The sequence below is a fragment of the Rhamphochromis longiceps genome, linkage group LG23, assembly GCF_057381845.1.
Source record: "Rhamphochromis longiceps isolate RC_006_pf linkage group LG23, R_longiceps_female_GT1.1, whole genome shotgun sequence".
NCBI lineage: Eukaryota > Metazoa > Chordata > Actinopteri > Cichliformes > Cichlidae > Rhamphochromis > Rhamphochromis longiceps.
Window position 1 is genome coordinate 15,098,801 of NC_140578.1, and position 18,442 is coordinate 15,117,242.

Consider the following 18,442-nt stretch of genomic DNA (forward strand, 5'->3'; position numbering starts at 1 on the left):
CCTTTATTCAGATCTGGGTCAAAGGCCAGTGGAGTGAGTAGAGATGCATAGACTTTCTTCTTTCTAGGGATGCACCAAGGTATTGAAAGCCTGTCTTCTTCTGGCTGGACGTGTCCCAAACACTCGAGCTAGGGGGAAATCCTATGCAGCTGGATCTTTTTGATGTGGACAAGCAGTGGCTCTACTTTGAGCCCCTCAACCTCTTTCTAAGAATGGACACTCTTTGGAAGAAGCTACTTCTGCCACTTCTATCCTCAGTCTAACTCTTCTAGTCCCTACCCACATCTTGTGGCCACATAAGAGAATCAGGTAAATGCTGTGACCTAACATTTATATTTATATATGAGCCAAATCTCACAGGTTAATACTGAATCAGACTGAAAGCTGACCAAAAAAGAAGGGTTTAAAACACTTCTGTTGAGTGAGAGAGAGAGATGACATTTATTTAAAATCTAATGGCTGCAACTGTAAGTGGTTGAAAATAAGCTGTAAAGGTCAGTAAAATATTTTCTGACTCATTTTGTTAATATCATTCATTTCTTTCATATGTGCTCAGCATGTCAAGTAGCACAAAAAGCCCGTATGTCACATTTATCACACACTTCATCAGTCTTATCAGTCTTTCACTCACAAAGTGACCTGATCAAAGATTAGAATGTGGGGGAAAAACGCAGTGACTCCCATCCTGCGTGGCACCGAAGAGCTTATGTCACACAAACAAAGGTTCAGACACCTGATCTCGGAAAAAGGACGGGGCCTCTCCAGTGGAGCCTGTGATGTCACCGAGTGTGCTATCCGAATGGCTAGGGTTACAGCCAAATTTGGGTTGTGTGGGAGGGAGTGAAACGGACGGCCCCGACAGAACAGCCTGCAAGAGGGCCTCTCTTTACTTGTATTCAGCTTTGACACCGAGCTAAAGAGAGCGCTAAAGTTTCACAGGAACTACCCGTTTTTCAAGCAATTCAGTCAAATGATCGAAAACAGTGACTCAGAAAAATTACAATACGTGTTAAACATGAGCCTAAACATACTTACAGCTCTGCTAGTAACTCACTAACAGCCAAATACAAAACCAAAGCCTTCTGAATATAACAAACTTGTAGCTAATATTTTAGTGACAAAAACACATTCCAGATAAAGTGACAAGTGGGGAAAAAAGTGCGTCATGCCCACAATTTTCAAGAAAATAAGTAATGAAATACTGCAAACTTACCAAGATAAACTCATGATGTACTCTACATGTCTCAGTTTTCTAAGAATTCAGGAATTCTGGCAAGTCTCATTAACAAATTGAAGGCAACAGTGCAGGATTTCCTCGACTGTGTGACACCACTGAACCAACGCTTCGGACTTTTATCTGCTCTGAAGAGTACAAAGGGCTCCCCAAACACACATGCACCTGATAAACAACCACAGGCCGCGTCACAGAATCTGTAACTAAGTCCTCCTGCCTGCCATTGCACCTATCTTATTAACACCTAAGTGACAAAATGAAAAGATTTGTGTATTAAGGTTGCGTTAGGATTTTGCGGCAAAATAAAGACACTAAACGAGCGTCGTGAAGTCAAGGAAGGGTCAAAGGTTAGACGAACTTGAGCTCTGTGATATAAAAAAATGTTATTCAATAGATATGGATGTGGTTTGAGCTTTATAAAGGACATTATGAAGAACATGTCTCTGATTATTTTTGATCTTGCCTAATCAAATGCCACTTGGCATTATGGGGCAGGAGCTGTGGTAGGCGTTACCGATGAGTCAACGACCGCTGCGTTCAACAGAGCTTTGCTGTGACACAGTCTGAGTGGCACACTTGGTTTCTATGCTGACACAGAGTGTACTATCCATGGGAGAGATCTACAGCAGGGAAAGAATTCACAAAGCTGGCTTTAGAGAATAGTTGCGTCATCCTCTAACAGTACTTTTATGTGACGTGAACAATGAGAACCTCGGGGACTGCACACTATAGTCTTTATAGTCTTCTCTCACTGATCCAATATTTAAATAAACCCATCCACAGCCAGACATGCTCTGTTGTGGCTTTGAGAGTCCTTATCAAATTCTGGATCTTGTTGCAAGAACCGTTTATCTGATCGAATCTAAATGAGGAACCAGCACAGGAAAAAAACACTCCCAAAGAGGCCATAGTCTTCATTTTAATGTTTAATGGACATTGCTTCAGCCATGTGAGCTGTTTACTGTTTACCTAGCAGTACAGTGTGCACAAATATGGGTACAATATGCGAGTCAACCTGAGGGAAAATTTCCATTCGGAGTCTACATGCAGGGAACCTTCACCCCGGAAATATATTCCACACCCTGAAACAACAAAACGGTCAACAACAAACTAAGAAACCTTCGAGATGATCTAAATATAATTTTTGTGAGTTGTTTGGTGGGTTCAATCGAAGCTTTACCCAGTGAGCTGAGTCAAAATCAAGTACACGAATTAAAGCTTGCACTGTGAGGCTTGCACATTTCCATATAAAATGATGATGTAGAGAGAAAGAAGCAACAGACGGTCTCTTACTTTCTTCACTTCACTCTCTTTAGAACACATGGTGCCTGCACCATGAGAGCAAGCTGTTCTTTGCAAAGCAGTACGATACTATTCAAAGTAGACTGGAGCCTTTCCCAGGGGGAGGGGCAGGGCACGATCTGAATGGTTAAATATTTGATAACATTTAAGTTGAATATTTAGGCCCTAACAAACGTATCAGACCCAATCTTCTGATAATGTAGCTTCAGAGGAACAGTGTTTCGGCTTCTGGTGCAGCCAGCTGATATCCTGAAAAGACTTCTGGTAATGTTTACAGTTCTGACTATAAATAATAATAGGAACAATAACAATAACCTAATTATCTTATATGGATAAGGGAAGGTTTCAATGCATTCCTCGTTTGTCCTCCCCATGTGCCTTTAACCTCCCACCTTCAACTACCCCAAATTCCAAGAGTAAAAATGAAAATAGAAAGCTTGCCTATTCCTAAAGAATCTTTATACTCATATTCAGATATCTATCAGATATATTATATCAAAAGCAACACACCATCTTGCATTTATTGGAGAAGGCGGCATTATTAAAGCACCTAAATGTTAACAGACTAGAACCTGACTAACTACTGAGTGTTAACTTTTATTCCATCAATACTTTACGCTCTTTCATCTAAAGGTGGCTAGTTTGCAATCTGAACATCACTAATGTGTTTCTGCATGTGTAGCAAAAGATACATTTGTAGGATCTGCAAAATGATTCAGTGACGGTAATAAGAGAGGTGTGCACAACTGCCCAAATACAACATAATAAGACAAAGAATCAGAATCAGAATCAGAATACTTTATTGATCCCTGGGGGAAATTATTTTTTGTTACAGTGCTCCATTTTAAACCAACATTAAGACAAGACAGACAATACGCTAACTAAGAATAGTACAATATATACATATATATACATACATACATACATAAGTCACTTATAAATAAATATTTGGAAAAGAAACATGTGTAGTTGTAGCAGCAAACAGTGTGTTAAGTGGATGCGTTGTACAGGGAGATGGCCACAGGCAGGAATGATTTCCTGTGTCGTTCAGTGGTGCTTTTCGGTAATCTCAGTCTCTCACTGAACGAGCTCCTGTGACTGACCAACATGTCATGGAGTGGGTGGGAGGTGTTATCCAACATTGTCTTTATCTTGGACAGCATCCGCCTCTCCGACACCACCTTGAGGGAGTCCAGCTCCATCCCCACAACATTGCTGGCCTTACGGATCAGTTTATTAAGTCTGTTGGCATCTGCGACCCTCAGCCTGCTCCCCCAGCATGCAACAGCATAGAGGATCGCACTGGCCACAACAGACTCATAGAAAATCCTCAGCATTTTCTGGCAGATGTTGAAGGACCTCAGTCGCCTCAAAAAATAGAGACGACTCTGGCCCTTCCTGTAAAGTGCTGTGGTGTTTTTAGCCCAGTCCAGTTTATTGTCAATGTGTACTCCAAGGTATTTATAGTCCTCCACAATGTCAACACTGACCCCCTGGATTGAAACAGGGGTCAAGTGTTTCCTGGTCTTCCTGAAGTCCACGATCAGTTCCTTGGTCTTTGCCACGTTGAGCTGCAGATGATTCTGCTCACACCACGTGACAAAGGAGTCGACCACAGCCCGGTACTCTGTCTCATCATCCCTGCTGATGCATCCAACCACCGCAGAGTCATCAGAAAACTTCTGAAGATGGCAGGTCTTGTGGTTTTGTGGATTTGAGATTTTCAATAAGGTTTAAATAATTAATATTCAACCACTCCACTATATGATTAAATTAGGTTGTGACTTATCTTAGATAGTATTTGCACCAATAAGAATTAGAGATGGACCGATCCGATATTACGTATCGGTATCGGTCCGATACTGACCTAAATTACTGGATTGGATATCGGAGAAAAATAAAAAATGTAATCCGATCCATTAAATATCACGAAAGCACCTCACAAAACTTGCAACACGCCGTAACTCACCTCAGAACGTTAGCACGTTGGAGCAGTATGCATCACGTGATAGAGCGGCTGTGGCATGCGGGACCTGGTCTGGATAGCATGTGGAGCTTCGCTAGCAACCCGGCATTTCATCTCCGATAAAGTTATCCCGAGAGAAGTAAAGCAAGTGTGTAAGTCCATCTCTGAATGTTTGTAAAGCATTCCTGCGTTAAGCTTAACAAACGACTGCCTCTTCTTGCTGCTACTTCAATCATGAAACTGCTTAACGATCAGCTGATCGGCTTTTCTGTCGCGAGTCCGTGACTCTAGTTTGCTTTTGGCCCACTTTGCACCAGAAAGAGGAAACCAGCGGCTGAACAACAGCAGCACGTTTAAGCTTGATCAGCTATTGTTAGAATGTATTTAATATTACTTTCTACTCCAGGATCTTTTTCTACGTAGCTGACGCTGGTAACTGTGCAGGGGCGGATCTAGCAAAGTTTAGCCAGGGGGGCCGATAGGGCATGAACAGGGAAAAGGGGGCACAAAGACATACTTTTCTTTCTTATTCTCATTTAAAATGTCAAGCTTTTAATAAATAATTATCTGACACCCAAAGTTTTAATTTGATGTAAAATGAATAGAAGTCAATTACTGTATATAGTAACTATTAAGTCTAATATATATACCCTAGTAAGCTATAGTACTTTTTCCTTTGGGAAGGTACCATCTGTGCAGTCTGCAATTTTGTTGAAGAAAGATGTTGAATCTATTTAATATTTCTTGAAAAATAATTGATTTCTGTGCATTTTTTTTTCACACTGCATCAAATTAAGGTTGATTACGTCGATTAAGCATCATGAGGTGGAGCGTGAGGGGTGGTTCCCTATTTTTTATTTATTTATTTTTATTGTTGCTGGGAGTTGGAACTCTATTAGTTAGGTTGCTTAATATATATGCTAAGTACTCTTTAAAATACCAGAATAGGGAGGATGGTGTAGGTTTAAGTTTATTAGATTGATCAGTATTGCTGAACTATGAAATATTTTTTTTTGCATACAGGTATAACAGAATAGCTTTAGTGTAGTTGTTGTTTTAAACTTGAGTATGAACTTATACAAAATGCAGCAAGATATTTAAAAAACAGTTTTGTTGATTAAAAAACACTATATCGGATTCATATCGGTATCGGCAGATATCCAAATTTATGATATCGGTATCGGACATAAAAAAGTGGTATCGTGCCATCTCTAATAAGAATAAAGAATTTTTTCACTTGCAATTTTGAGTATATTATTGTAAACACCAGCAGAACAAAACCAGACCAGAAACAACTGTACTTCCTGAGGAAGTTCAACTTGTTTGGGGTGTACAGGAAGCTGATGCCCTACAACATTTGCACATTTCAGTGTGCCTGCTGCTGACAAGAACAAACTGCATAGAATAATGAGTTCCTTTTCACATCATCCATCATAACCTGCTTCCCATTTTTAGGCAGGAGGATGAATATTCCCTCAATGCAATTGTCACAGTCTGAGTTTAGTCCATTAGCACTTACATTTAGAACATCATGAGCTAGACTGGGTCACACTGAGGTTCTATTCCATCAACTAGAGCTCTGAAGTGTGGACCAAAAAGCTCATATTCATGTATTTTCAGACTGAATAGTGGCATACAATACTGGTATTTTCTACTTAGCTCAATACATGATCAGATGGTACTGAAAGCCATGTGTGATTTATCACACTATTAAAATAAACTGTGACCAGAACACACAAAAAAATAATTTCATAGGTCATATTAAGCCGCAAGTTTCTTAGTCACGAGCTACTGGAAAATCCCTGAAGCTTAGTAAGACTTTCTGGTATATCTATTTAAGATAAATAAAATAACAATACTCAATAAATGTGATTCCAGTCAATGTTTCACTGTCTCCATGCGGCTGTACCATAAATACATGATGACACGCACAACTAAATCCAGACAGTGTATGCTGACTCTGCCGTACTTTTTGCTTGTGTTGTTTCAACAAATCAACAAACCATCGTTCACAGGTGCAAACTGGGCTTGCACATGGCCCGTTCTGGGTTAGAATGGGCATTTAACCGTACAGCTATAAATTAATGTCATTAAAAAGCTCCAAATGATAATACTGAAGTAGTGGACATGAACCATGACAGACAAACAGGCCCATGTTCACCTATGATACCCGTGCTTAAGTGGTAAGCCTCACAGCCTGCCAGTTTAAAAAAAAAAAAGTCATTGCAACGCCGGTGATTTTCTTTTTGGCTCTGGCTAAAATAGCTTTGGGAAGGCTCCAATGAGGTTCTTGCCAGGTTTGCTTGCAGAGCACAGAAAGAAAGTGTATGGGCAAGCACTACAAAGAGTAAAAGAAGCAAAATATAAATGCTGGCACAGCTTTACACAAGGTAACCTTTCTCAAAACGCCATAAAATTAAATTCAGCATACTGTAAAGTGTATTATCAGACCCCTTTTAAATTTTAAATCACTTTGTGACTTTTGTTCTTGAACAGCCCTATATGAAGTAATTTTATCTATTTACCCTATGCCTAATTTTAATACATATCAATATACTTATAATATACTCTCCAGCCCTACTATCAACTTTCTAAAATCTTACTTCATAGTTAATACTACTATTAGCAAAGTTTACCTTAAATGGTCAGTGAGTATTGCTCACATGTCACATGCCATCATAATCTTGGTAAATGGTAAATAGAATGGTTATAGAATAGAATCTTGACAAAGGATTGTGCTTCATGACTAGCAAACAGAGGTTATAGTCTACATTGTCCAGAGGAAATTAACTTTGTGTCTCTGTAAGGTCTCAATGTCCAAAAACCAGTTCTTCCAACTATCTCCAAACCAGTCAGACTGTATTCTCCACCCCTCTATAACTACATCACAAACTGTCTCAAAGAATGGTTCAATACAGTCCATCCTGTGCCACGCAACCTGAAATCAAACATGAGTCAGTTCGCACGAGAAGCTTACCTGTTCTGCTCCTCGAGCTTGGCAAGTAGCTCCACATCATCAGGACTGAGCTGGGCCGGCGAGGATGGGGAGAGGCCAGGCGAGGACAAAGAGGTGGAGGAGGAGGTAGCAGTGGTCTGCAAGGATGTGGGCGTGGCCACCTGGCTAGCCATCTGACTGACCGTGTGGGACACCGAGTTCTTCACCCATGAGAGAGTAGAACTCAGCTTACCAGCAACCTTGTCTGTCGCCACCTGCAGAAGATGAGAAGCATGAGCCCAAGCCTTCTGAAATCTCTGTTTCATCAAAATACAGTATTAAACACTTTCACTAACCACATCCTAGTCTGAACTACACCACTTAACATCACTTCCAGTCACTTACATGAAGCCTACATTTACAAAGAATTAAATATTTATCAAAACATCTTCCTCCTGATAGAATATCAATACATCCCAGCAGCCTTTAGTGCTACATTATCAGCTTTGTTGGAAGCAGCGCCAGGAGTCAGTGTCAGCTGGATCGATACACCTGCTTAGTTTACAAAGTCAGCATTGGCAAACAAATCTGTCTCTTTCTGATACCACAATCAATACTTTAAATGACTTGCTCGTATTCCAGTAAAGGCGCATTGACCAAGGACGGGATTAAAATAATTCTGTCACAATTCTGGAGGTTCTTAAAATGATGTTCTGTGGATTTTATTTACTTTATAGGAGAAACATTATGCTTTTACTTGCATATTTGCAATATGTGCGTTACAATGGTTGATGCTCATATTAAAAAAGGTCCAAGTTTTAGATAATGAGGTCAGTACACGTGCAAGTAATCTGTACGAGACAAATGTTCAGTTACAGACAGTTTAGCTGTGAACACAGAAGCTCCAGTTTGTGGGGGATAGCCAAACACCATTTATCCATTTAAAGTGGAGGTAACCTTCAAAGGACAGGAGCTAAAACTGAGGAGCTGCTTCAAGTCAGCGCATGAAAAGATTAATGATTATTTTGAAGTATAAATCAAGAAACCAGTTGGAGAATAAAAATATATATGGTGTAGGAAATAAGAACAATAAATCCCTTTAAAATAAAGATACTGCTTTCTTTATCTGTAAACATTACTAATGCACAAGTACCGTCCATTCTTTTTGGTCATAACTGACATTTCAGGTTTACCGAGGACGGGATTTTTGTGCACTACATGCCACACCACTATAATCGGTGACAATACTGTCTCTGTTTCACTGGACACTACTGACTGCAGCATGAAGAATGGCTCAAAGCAACACTTGGAAACTGATAATCTATTATCATAAAGAGAGACTATACTGGATAAAAATAAGAAAAGAAGAACAACCATCAAATAACAGCATAAAATGAATGCAGGACATCTTAAATCCACTCCTACCTGCTACTCCAAACAATCCAAGCTACAGCTGCTTTCCATGAGGAAATCCAGCATGCCTTCATTAAAAAGGACAGCTTAAATATTTCAAATCCAACGCAAAAAGTATTCCACTCTTAAGAACCTTTGATCGACTCAACGACACACGGTCCTTTAGGCATATGATGATCAAACTCAGAAGGGGTCAAAGTGCTCCAAACGACCGGCTTCCTTCAAGTGAAACAAGATTAGAGCAGGAAGCATATCACTGTGCTCAGCAGAAAGAAATTCACCTCACACCTGAGAAACACTTTTTAACTTCACCTTCACCCCGACAGGAAGTCTGGATACTGAGACCTGACAGGAAACCAATCATTTCAAAAACTACCCTGAAAAAGATGACTAATTTCTCTGTATCTAGTATCACATCATAGGAGGAGGGACAATTTGTGGTAAGTGTGGTGATAGGAATGAACTATGGTGCACACTGAAAGTGTCTTAGCTAAGCTTTTTTTCCTCCTGCCAAGAGAAACAGCCAGACTTCGTGACAATATAAGAAACCGTCCTTTAATATAGTATCTTCACTATGAAATGATTTGATGTTATTGAGCTTTGGATACCACTGACGTGAAATGCAAATCTGAAGTAACAGATCTAAAAAGGAAACAGAACAGGTTTTTTTTTTCAGTCTCATTTCACCACAAACTTAATGTATATGACATCGAGCAGTCATCTCACAAACAGGAGCAAAACTGCAATGCAAAGATTACAAAAAACAAAAACAACTCACTGAGAGACTAACTACAGCAATGACTACCAGTAACACTTTCACTTTGAAACCATTAATCAATCATTATTATAAACTCAATCACCCAAAAAACAAACAAAGACCACGAACAATATGCAGAGAAAACACATTAAAACTCAATCCATCACATATACAATGCAAAATTAAGGACACAACAGCCTGTACGTGTTACACTATCGGGCTATTGGCTCAAACTGCTCTAACACAACTGTGTCAGCTTAGAAATGCAATGCCCTCTCTGCAGCACATCCTATGGCACTGTCTGAAATCTTATTATTTTGTTTGTTAATTTTCCCTCTTTGGGCAACAATGCATGCTGGCTCCCTAAAACTGCACAAACCCTTGCTCCTTCAGTATCATCTGTGTAGGTCCTCAGTCATCCAGGTCATGGTAGCCTAAGGAGCTTGAAAAGACGGCGACTGGACTTTGCTGGTTCACTCAGCTGTTTACGCATAGTTTAGCATCTCTACTCTGAATGACTAAAAAAAAAAAAAATATGATTTATCCCACTGAATATGAAACATCTAGAAAAACAAAGATGCTTTACTTTGTCATAAAAGACATAGCATCTAATATAAACAGGGGCCTGTGCCAAGTCTATTCTGGAACAGAGAGAAACAGGAAGTTGATACACCAACTTTACTATTTTCATAACACCACCCAGCTGCTGACCTGTCACCGTGGGGGACACATTTACTGACCTTCATCGGCGATATGACGACAGAGCTAAACAAACAAATCCTCATTCTGCAGCTCTACAGTGTCTCTGCATTAAGTCAACATGGATGGAGAACAAAAAGACATCCGAACACACAGAGGGTAACATTAACCTTGCAGAAAAACAAGACAAAAGCAGCAAAGGTCTGTGCAATGAGCGCACTCCCACAAACACATGAAGGGTTATTTAAAAAGAGGAGCAGAGAACAAGGCAGGTAAAATATTAACCATTTACTATAACTAAACCATGAGTGCATCAACGAATTCATTTCCATTTGATTTGTGAAATCCTACTAAAAATGACGGTTTGCATGACCATGAAGACCACTGGCCTTTACATCTACCACTAAGCTTTTTCCAGTCAGTCCAGCACTCACAGGACAACTTTCAACAGCTGTTGAGACCTGCATAGAATGACTTACTAAAACCAGCACTAACTGATGTGAGCAGTGCAAGGTCTCTGTCAGATTTTACTCAGCCCATTTCAGCAATCAATCAAACAAACAATCAGCAAAATGAAGCTTAGAGTCCAATCAATTCATTCATTCAATTACAAAACAAAGCATTGGCAGTACTGCTCCTTGATTGGAAAATCATGATAAATATTTGAATTACAGCCACGTGAATCAAATTTAAAAAAAAAAAAACTACCATAAAGATAGACATTATTAAAAGAACATCTTAACAAATTTATTCTTTGTGAAAACTTAAACTGTCAGGGAATCATTAACTGATCCTGAGAAATGGACCTCTCTAGGTTTTATCTTGCATGGAGGTCTCTTTTAACTCAAAGCTTTGTGCATCACTGAAATAGAATACACTAAATGTGTAAAGTGAACATCTAGCCTTTTCAAAACTGATGTAAAACCTGGCTGATGTCACACAATCGTCAGCCATTTACATTGGGTAAAACCCATGTTATTTCCTGACATGCACTGGAGGATTCCTATAACCCAGCTAAATTGTGAATCTCATTAATAATGAGAATCATTGAAAAAAGTAAAGCTCAAAAACAAATCCTAGTGTATTTTATATTAGATGTTTCTGTCAGGATATACAAGCATTCTGAGAGTAGCAACTAAAATGTAATCATCTCACGACAGGACATGCTTAGACAGATGCCAATGTCCAGGTGGCCTTAGGAGACATTCCTTCCAACAAGGCACGCCAACTGCAGCAAGGCCTCTCTATAAATCCTGGATACAGAGATTGTTGCTTCTTTTGTTTGCCAAAGAACTCAAAGGGGCCCTGAGATGCAGTGTGCATAGCTAATGAAACCCACAGAAAGGCCAGAAGAAGGCGTTAGGGAATAACTTCATGGGGAACTGAGAAAGACCACAAAGGCAGAAGCATTTACTGTCTTTACTCAAAATGAACAACACCTAACAGACAACTCTCTTAGCTCAATGTAAAGCTTGAAGTTTCAGTCAAGAAGATATTTACAGTCACTCGGCTTTCGTGTTCCCATTTCTAGGAGGGGAATTACATCAAATTTGTCTGGCTGAGCATGAGAGACCCAAATCTCAGAGGAGAAAAAAAGTCCATGTGCTTTGTGAGGGTGTTAAAACACAGGCCTGACTTATAATAACACACACAGACACACACTCTGAGGTGGGAAGGCCTTTGACTTCACACACACAAGTGCAGATTTTCCCAGTGTACCATCAGCATTTCAATGGTCTTGCTGAAGGCTATTCTTCAACGTGCACCCACATAATGAGAGCTACATTTGGCCCACAAAAATCTAGCATTACAGTAGTGTGGGAAATCATATGTGCTGGCAGCAGCTCATTTTATATAATACCAGTACTTAAATTCCAGCAATGGATGGTTTATTCACTGGGAGAAACAGCTACAGCCAATCTAAAACATTAACTATAAGGCTTTTTTGTCTTGCTTTTTTATATAAATATACACTAAATATAATATAAATATAAGTCCAATCTGCCTGATCATACTTATTAAATAAATGAGGATAACATAAACACCAGTTAGTGAAATTGTGGGGAAGAAGAGAAAAACTCACAAGGGGGAAAATGGTGGCCGGGGGGGGATCAAAACACTGAAACTACACTGAAGTGACAGCATTACTGATTTGTGGCTTTTAGGATTCTCTTTCTGAGCTACACAAATAATGTAATGCATTACTGGTGATTGTATTTGTAGGTATTATCTTTGCTTTGATGCGCCACAGGGTGGAAATCATAGGCTTAACTGGATGCATTCAGTTAGGTACTGCAGTTATAAGATTTCTCACGGGCCACACGCTAATATAAACACACCTGACACATTGTTTACAGTAATAATTACAGCTTGGCTTTTCGTCTCACGACAAGTTAAATGTTACTTTTTGTTTTCAGTACTAGTTGTTGGCGATAAGTTCTCTGAGGGAGAAAACCACTGTAATCTGTGTAAAATGACCAAAAATGGATTCAAATGTACTTTTTTCTTGTTCAGCCACAGGCACATACATAGAGTGTAGGTGGCGAGTACATAACACGATCATCCTCTGCTTCGCTTAGTCACACACGATTTATTGTAACTCCTTGATCCATGTTCTTCAAGGACTCTTAAATATGGGGGTCACAGGAAAGTTCTTGAAGCTTCATGTCCCCTGGGTTCACAGATTTGACTTGCTGACATACAAAAAGAGTGAGAAGTTGTTATGTGTTTGTTGGGAATTTGGCAATTGACACCACATGAGCCAAAGTTGTTCACCGATGCACTGTGGCTCAAACTAGGGCTGTTCGATATAAAATATATATCGGATGACGATATAAAAACGTCTATCGTTTCATTTTACGCTATCGTTTGTTTCGTGGTGTTGCAAAATAAACTGTTTGCATATTTTTTTCATCGTTTTGATGGTCACTGTAGTGGCTATATTAATTTCTTAAAGTTCTCTCTTTCTCTTATATTTAATATAACCACACTAAGGACAGACAAGCACCTGCTTTATGGGTTGTCGTTAGCAACAACGACGGTAAAACCATCGCATGTCCGCTTGTTTATTTTCCACATAAACCTTTCACAATAAAGCTCAAGATCCTGTTGAGAATTTTCAAAATAAACGGAATCACGTGAAAAAGTATGCACAGTATTGACGGATGAGAAGCAAAAAAAGAGTCGTCAGGTGCTAAAAAATAAACCTTAGATTCAAACATTAGAACAGGCTTTTCCCCGCAGCACACCGTGTAATAAATACTCACAAAGAAAACGGTGGCAGTTACAACCTGTCTAAAAATGTGTAGTTTCATGCATCGGTTAAAACACTCGACTCCGGGTACAAGACGCCCAGCTGGAAACACTTCACCTACCCGAGATTCACAGAATTTACAGAAAATATTAAAATATTAAATTTTTTGTGATTTATATCGTTATCGGAAGATAGATGTTTTATATCGGGATATGAGATTTTGGTCATATCGCACAGCCCTAGCTCAAGCTACAACAAAAAAATAAATGCTAATCTGAGGTAAATGTGTATTGAAACTGATTATTTATTATTATTTATTATTTGTGTATTGAAACTGATTATTTCAGTGAAATGATGAGCTAAGTACAGGTAGAGGAAACGATTATTATACTGGCATATTGGCAAATAAAATGACATTGATAGCTGATATTTATCCTTTGTGTCACATCAATTTCCACCTGGCCAAATGATCATAGCGATATTAGCAACTTTTCTCTTCTCTCTCACATAGTTTGTTTGTCATCTCTTTTCTCCTTCTCTGAACAGTTAAGGTAGATAGCCCTTCCTCACTAAGTCTGGATCTGCTGGTAAATTCTTCCTGTTAACAGAGTTCTTCCTCCCCGCCATTTTCAAGCTCATAGGACATCTGTGATCGGTACGGTTTTTACTCTAATATTGCATGGTCTTTGGTGACGGGAAGACCATGCAATATTAGAGTAAAAGCCTAAGATGACTTTTGTGAATTGGCACACTCTATATTAAACTAAAAAACACAGTCTGCGCATCCCTCAATATAATGCACTGTATTAGGTTATTAATCTGGCAATATTATACATTTAGATCAGTTTAAATTGCTTTAGGAATTTAAAGTACGAATGAAATTCACTTTAATTGAGTCTGGTGACGTTTCTTCCTGTTATAATAACTTCTGGTGGGTTAAAAGTCCACTTGATCTCTACTTTGAGAGCTGTTGCAACTTGCAAGTCACTTCTTTGCAGCTGGACTGACGCATATGCTTAGCTGCAACACAGCCAACACTACTGCTGAGCAGTTTAAATCCTTTGCTTAGTCTACTGACACACACATAATATTGTTTACCTATCAAAAACACTTTAGGGGACGGGCAGTAAGCTGAGTACAGATGCATTAGACGCCGAGCTCCCGATTCCTTTTATGGCTTGCTGATGTTGTGAAATGACGAAATGGAGATCTAGCATCAAATGCAACAGTATGCACACTGTATGTCTTCCAGAAGGCTCTAAAGTCGACGCCTCGGACAACACTACAGGAGGTTACATGTTGAATAAATGTGACTTTAACAGACACTACCCTGCAAGAATAAATACACTGCTTATCAAAGGATGAAGTGTTTTTTAGGTTTGGGTTTTTTGTTCCAGGCGATAGCCAGAGTCCTTTATAAAGTAGTTTGGAGATCAACAGCAAACATTTAACACAAGCAACAGCGCCAACAAGCCGTGATACACGCTGATACTAAACCGCAGTTTTTGAGTTAAGTAAAGCTAATCTGCTTTACTTTAAAGTAATGTCGCATTGTTCACGTTAACAGTCACGGGTGAGAACTAAGATTTTACGAGTTACTGATCGTTCCAGTATTTAGACATAGCCCGAAAATAGCAAGAACATCATTTACCTTGAACCGTCTTTAGCCACACGCAGCAGACGTCGCCTGCTTCCCATGCACGAAAGTGTGCTAGTCCTGATACTATGAGAAAACGACAGGTTTTCACACGGTTCACCCAAGTACATATGTTACCCAAGATAGCCTAGATCGGTTTCCACTTGAAAGCTAGCCAGCGTTAAGTTAGCTCGTTCCCATTGACTCTTGGGTCCAACCCATGCAGCCGTAATACGTGTACACAAATGTCTGCGGAGCTGGGACAGACGGCGGCCTACCCGAGTGTTTACATCCCACAGAGCATGCCTGATTTGGAACAATACTGACACCAAGCGTTCAAACTGCGCAACTGCACCTCCAATACGTCATTTCTTTCATTCGTTGTTAAAAAAAAAAAAAGAAGTATAATTTTAAAAGGGAAAATCATGCATTTGTTATAGAAAATATTGGAATTAAGTCACGTTTTTCTTCCCTATGTTCCTTGTGAATAGCTTTAAGATCATCAGCTAGATTGATGATGACAGATGATTTAGCTGTGCTTCTGGCTGTACCCGAGGACGTCAATACTTTTGCTCTTTATGATCACTCTCCGCGGCAACACAAACTGTACAAACACAACTAAAGTGACACCTTAAACCTGCTTGCCAGGACAGGTTTTTCACGTTATGTTAAATATCTTGTTCAAAAGCTGGTTAGTGAATTAATTAAGTTTCATTAACAATATTTATAAACTAAGAGTGAGAGTGAGTGAGAAGTTGTAACCTGTTTATAAAAAATATGGATAAGACATTTTAAGAAACAAAATACGTAAAGAATCCTGTTATCAAAGACAGAAGCAGATACACATGAAAGATCTTTGAAAGGAATCAAAATTATAAGGCTGTATTAGGTTTGTCTAAGTATAATTATGCCTTTTTTCCTTATTTAAATTTAGCTCCAAAGTGTCATAACACGCTACAGAATGCACAAGGCATTCAGGGAACAGGATATAAAAAAGCAAACCATTCACACACATTCAAATTAGGCTCATGTGTCTTTTTGCCAACGATACGACAGACATCACCTCATGTCATGTCTGTTTTTCAACAGCTTCTAATTTGGAACCAGTGTGTCTATACAATGTAAAATCTTCAAGTCAAAGAAAAGAGCTCCACACATATGTTGTAATGCTTACCTAATTTTCTTACCTGAAATTCATTGCTGAGAGAAAACTACCTGTGTTAGATGAAACCTGGAGGTACAAACACTTTGGTTGTTATAAATTTCAGTTAAATAATCTTATCTTCATTGAAAAATCAGAAAAAGACCAAAAACAAGTCCAGAAAAAACTCTGGTGTAAACCTTTAAAAACGACTTTAACGTATGAGGAAATATTAATTTGAAAAATATCTATAATATGACACCTCAATCAAAGTGCCTTCAGTAGCTATATGTAGCTCATAATGCAGCAATCACTTGCTCTGGTAAAAATATGACTCGACTGACTAGAATTACATACCATGCACTCATGAAACCTACTTTTCAGGTTTCACATGAGAGCAGTGACGCATTTCTTTTGTTGACAAGCTGGACACTCCTTCCTCGATGACAGTGGCTGAAAAGCAGCTCGAACTGTAGATGACACTTGGCAACACCACAGTGAATGTAGGCTTCTAACTCTGAGACACCGTCAACAATGACATCTCAGCCCGTCAACCATAAATATTTACATACTTATGGCTACGCACCCAAATTGTAATGCACACTATTGAGGTAGATTATGACGAAACAGTTGAGTCACAGAGACCTTAAAATAGATGAGAAAGTTGGCTGGCTTTTTATAAATAGATCTTTATAATGTTTTGTGCTAATATTGGCTGAGCCAGCAAAAAGCCAAATTATTGTGAAGGAGCATCATCAAACTGTGACTTTGCTTGTGTTGTTTGCAGTCACACACTCCTAACTGATGTCTACAGTTATCGCTCAATTTTTGATGTACACTTGATTAACATCCATACTACTGTACTATCTTGATTTTGACCACACTTCAAAGTGCACTGTCAAAGATCAGGACATGGAAAATGTATTTTTATGTTACAAGGTGGATTCCCGTAATTGCATAGAAAATAAAAAATTCCAATTAATTCAGTTGCATTTATATATCACCACAGCATAAGTCCAGTGTCCTCAATGCAGTCTATGACTCCTTTTCTGCTTTGGAACCACAAACATGACTGCACTCAGAGAGAGATCTACTCTAATGGGATGCAATGAGGCCTTTATTTTCTCTTATATATGCTCGCCCACAACTTTATTAGTTTATTTGTTTATTTGTTTATATAGAAGGAACCCCATTAGCTTCCACAACACTGGTTGCTAGTCTTCCTGGGGCCCAAACCATCAAATACCATCGAATAAAATGTTACACAATGAATTGGATGCAAAATATCCACGTAATTTAGCTCTTACATCCACAATAAGGTTTTACAATTCTGAAAATATAAGCATGTAAATATTAAAAAATATAAAAAACACTCAAACAAAATACACAATTTCCATTACAAGTGACATTGCCCTCTTACAATATTTACAAATAAATTAAAAACTGCCTAAATAGGCTTTTAGGTGATTTTTAAAATTATGAATAGAAGCCAATTCTCTAATTGCATAAGGCAACTTATTCCACTGAAAATATGCTCTAAATATAACAGAGTTTTTCAAAAAGTTACTTTTAACTCAAGGAGTTACTTAATAACACATCATCAACTGCTCATTAATGAAAAGCGAGCATCAGAATAGGAAAGAAAAGTCATTTAAGTGACTTGAACAAGGCATATTTGTGGGTGCCACATAGGCTGGTCTGAGTATTTCAGAAACTGCCGAGCTACTGGGATTATCTAGGGTTTACAGATAATGGTCAGGGGGAAAAAAATCCAGTGAGTGGCAGTTCTCTGGTAAAAATGCTTTGCTGATGCCAGAGGTCAGAAGAGAATGGCCAGACTGCTTTGAGCTGACAGGAAGGCAACAATAACTGAAATGACGACTTGTTACAACCAAAGTATTCAGAAGAGCATCTCTAAACCTTGAGCAGATGAGCTACAGCAGCAGAAGACCACACCAGGTGCTGCTCCTGTCAGCTAAGAACAGGATACTGAGGCTACAGTCAGCATGGGCTTACCAATACTGAAGAACAGATGACTGGGAAAATGTTGTCTGGTCTGTAGAAGTGGACTCGTGTACTGGTGTCCAGTTGATACTACCGCGATGA

At 39.0% G+C, this 18,442-nt stretch overlaps 1 protein-coding gene across 4 annotated transcripts in view; it reads right to left on the bottom strand.

Moving 5' to 3' along the window:
• Positions 1-16,555, bottom strand: part of evi5b (ecotropic viral integration site 5b) — a 46,936-nt gene extending 30,381 nt beyond the window's left edge. For 2 of the 4 annotated variants that reach the window (XM_085399443.1, XM_085399440.1), the window contains exons 1-2: positions 15,211-15,457; positions 7,480-7,712 (exon numbers count right to left, since the gene is read on the bottom strand). In XM_085399443.1, coding sequence (XP_085255569.1) covers positions 7,480-7,631 — 152 coding nt within the window. In that variant the 5' untranslated portion in view covers positions 7,632-7,712; positions 15,211-15,457. Of the gene's footprint in view, positions 1-1,213; positions 1,354-7,479; positions 7,713-15,210; positions 15,458-16,382 lie in introns of those variants that run through there. The other 2 variants (XM_085399441.1, XM_085399442.1) reach the window with 2 other exon arrangements.
• Between the last annotated feature and the right edge of the window lie 1,887 nt (positions 16,556-18,442).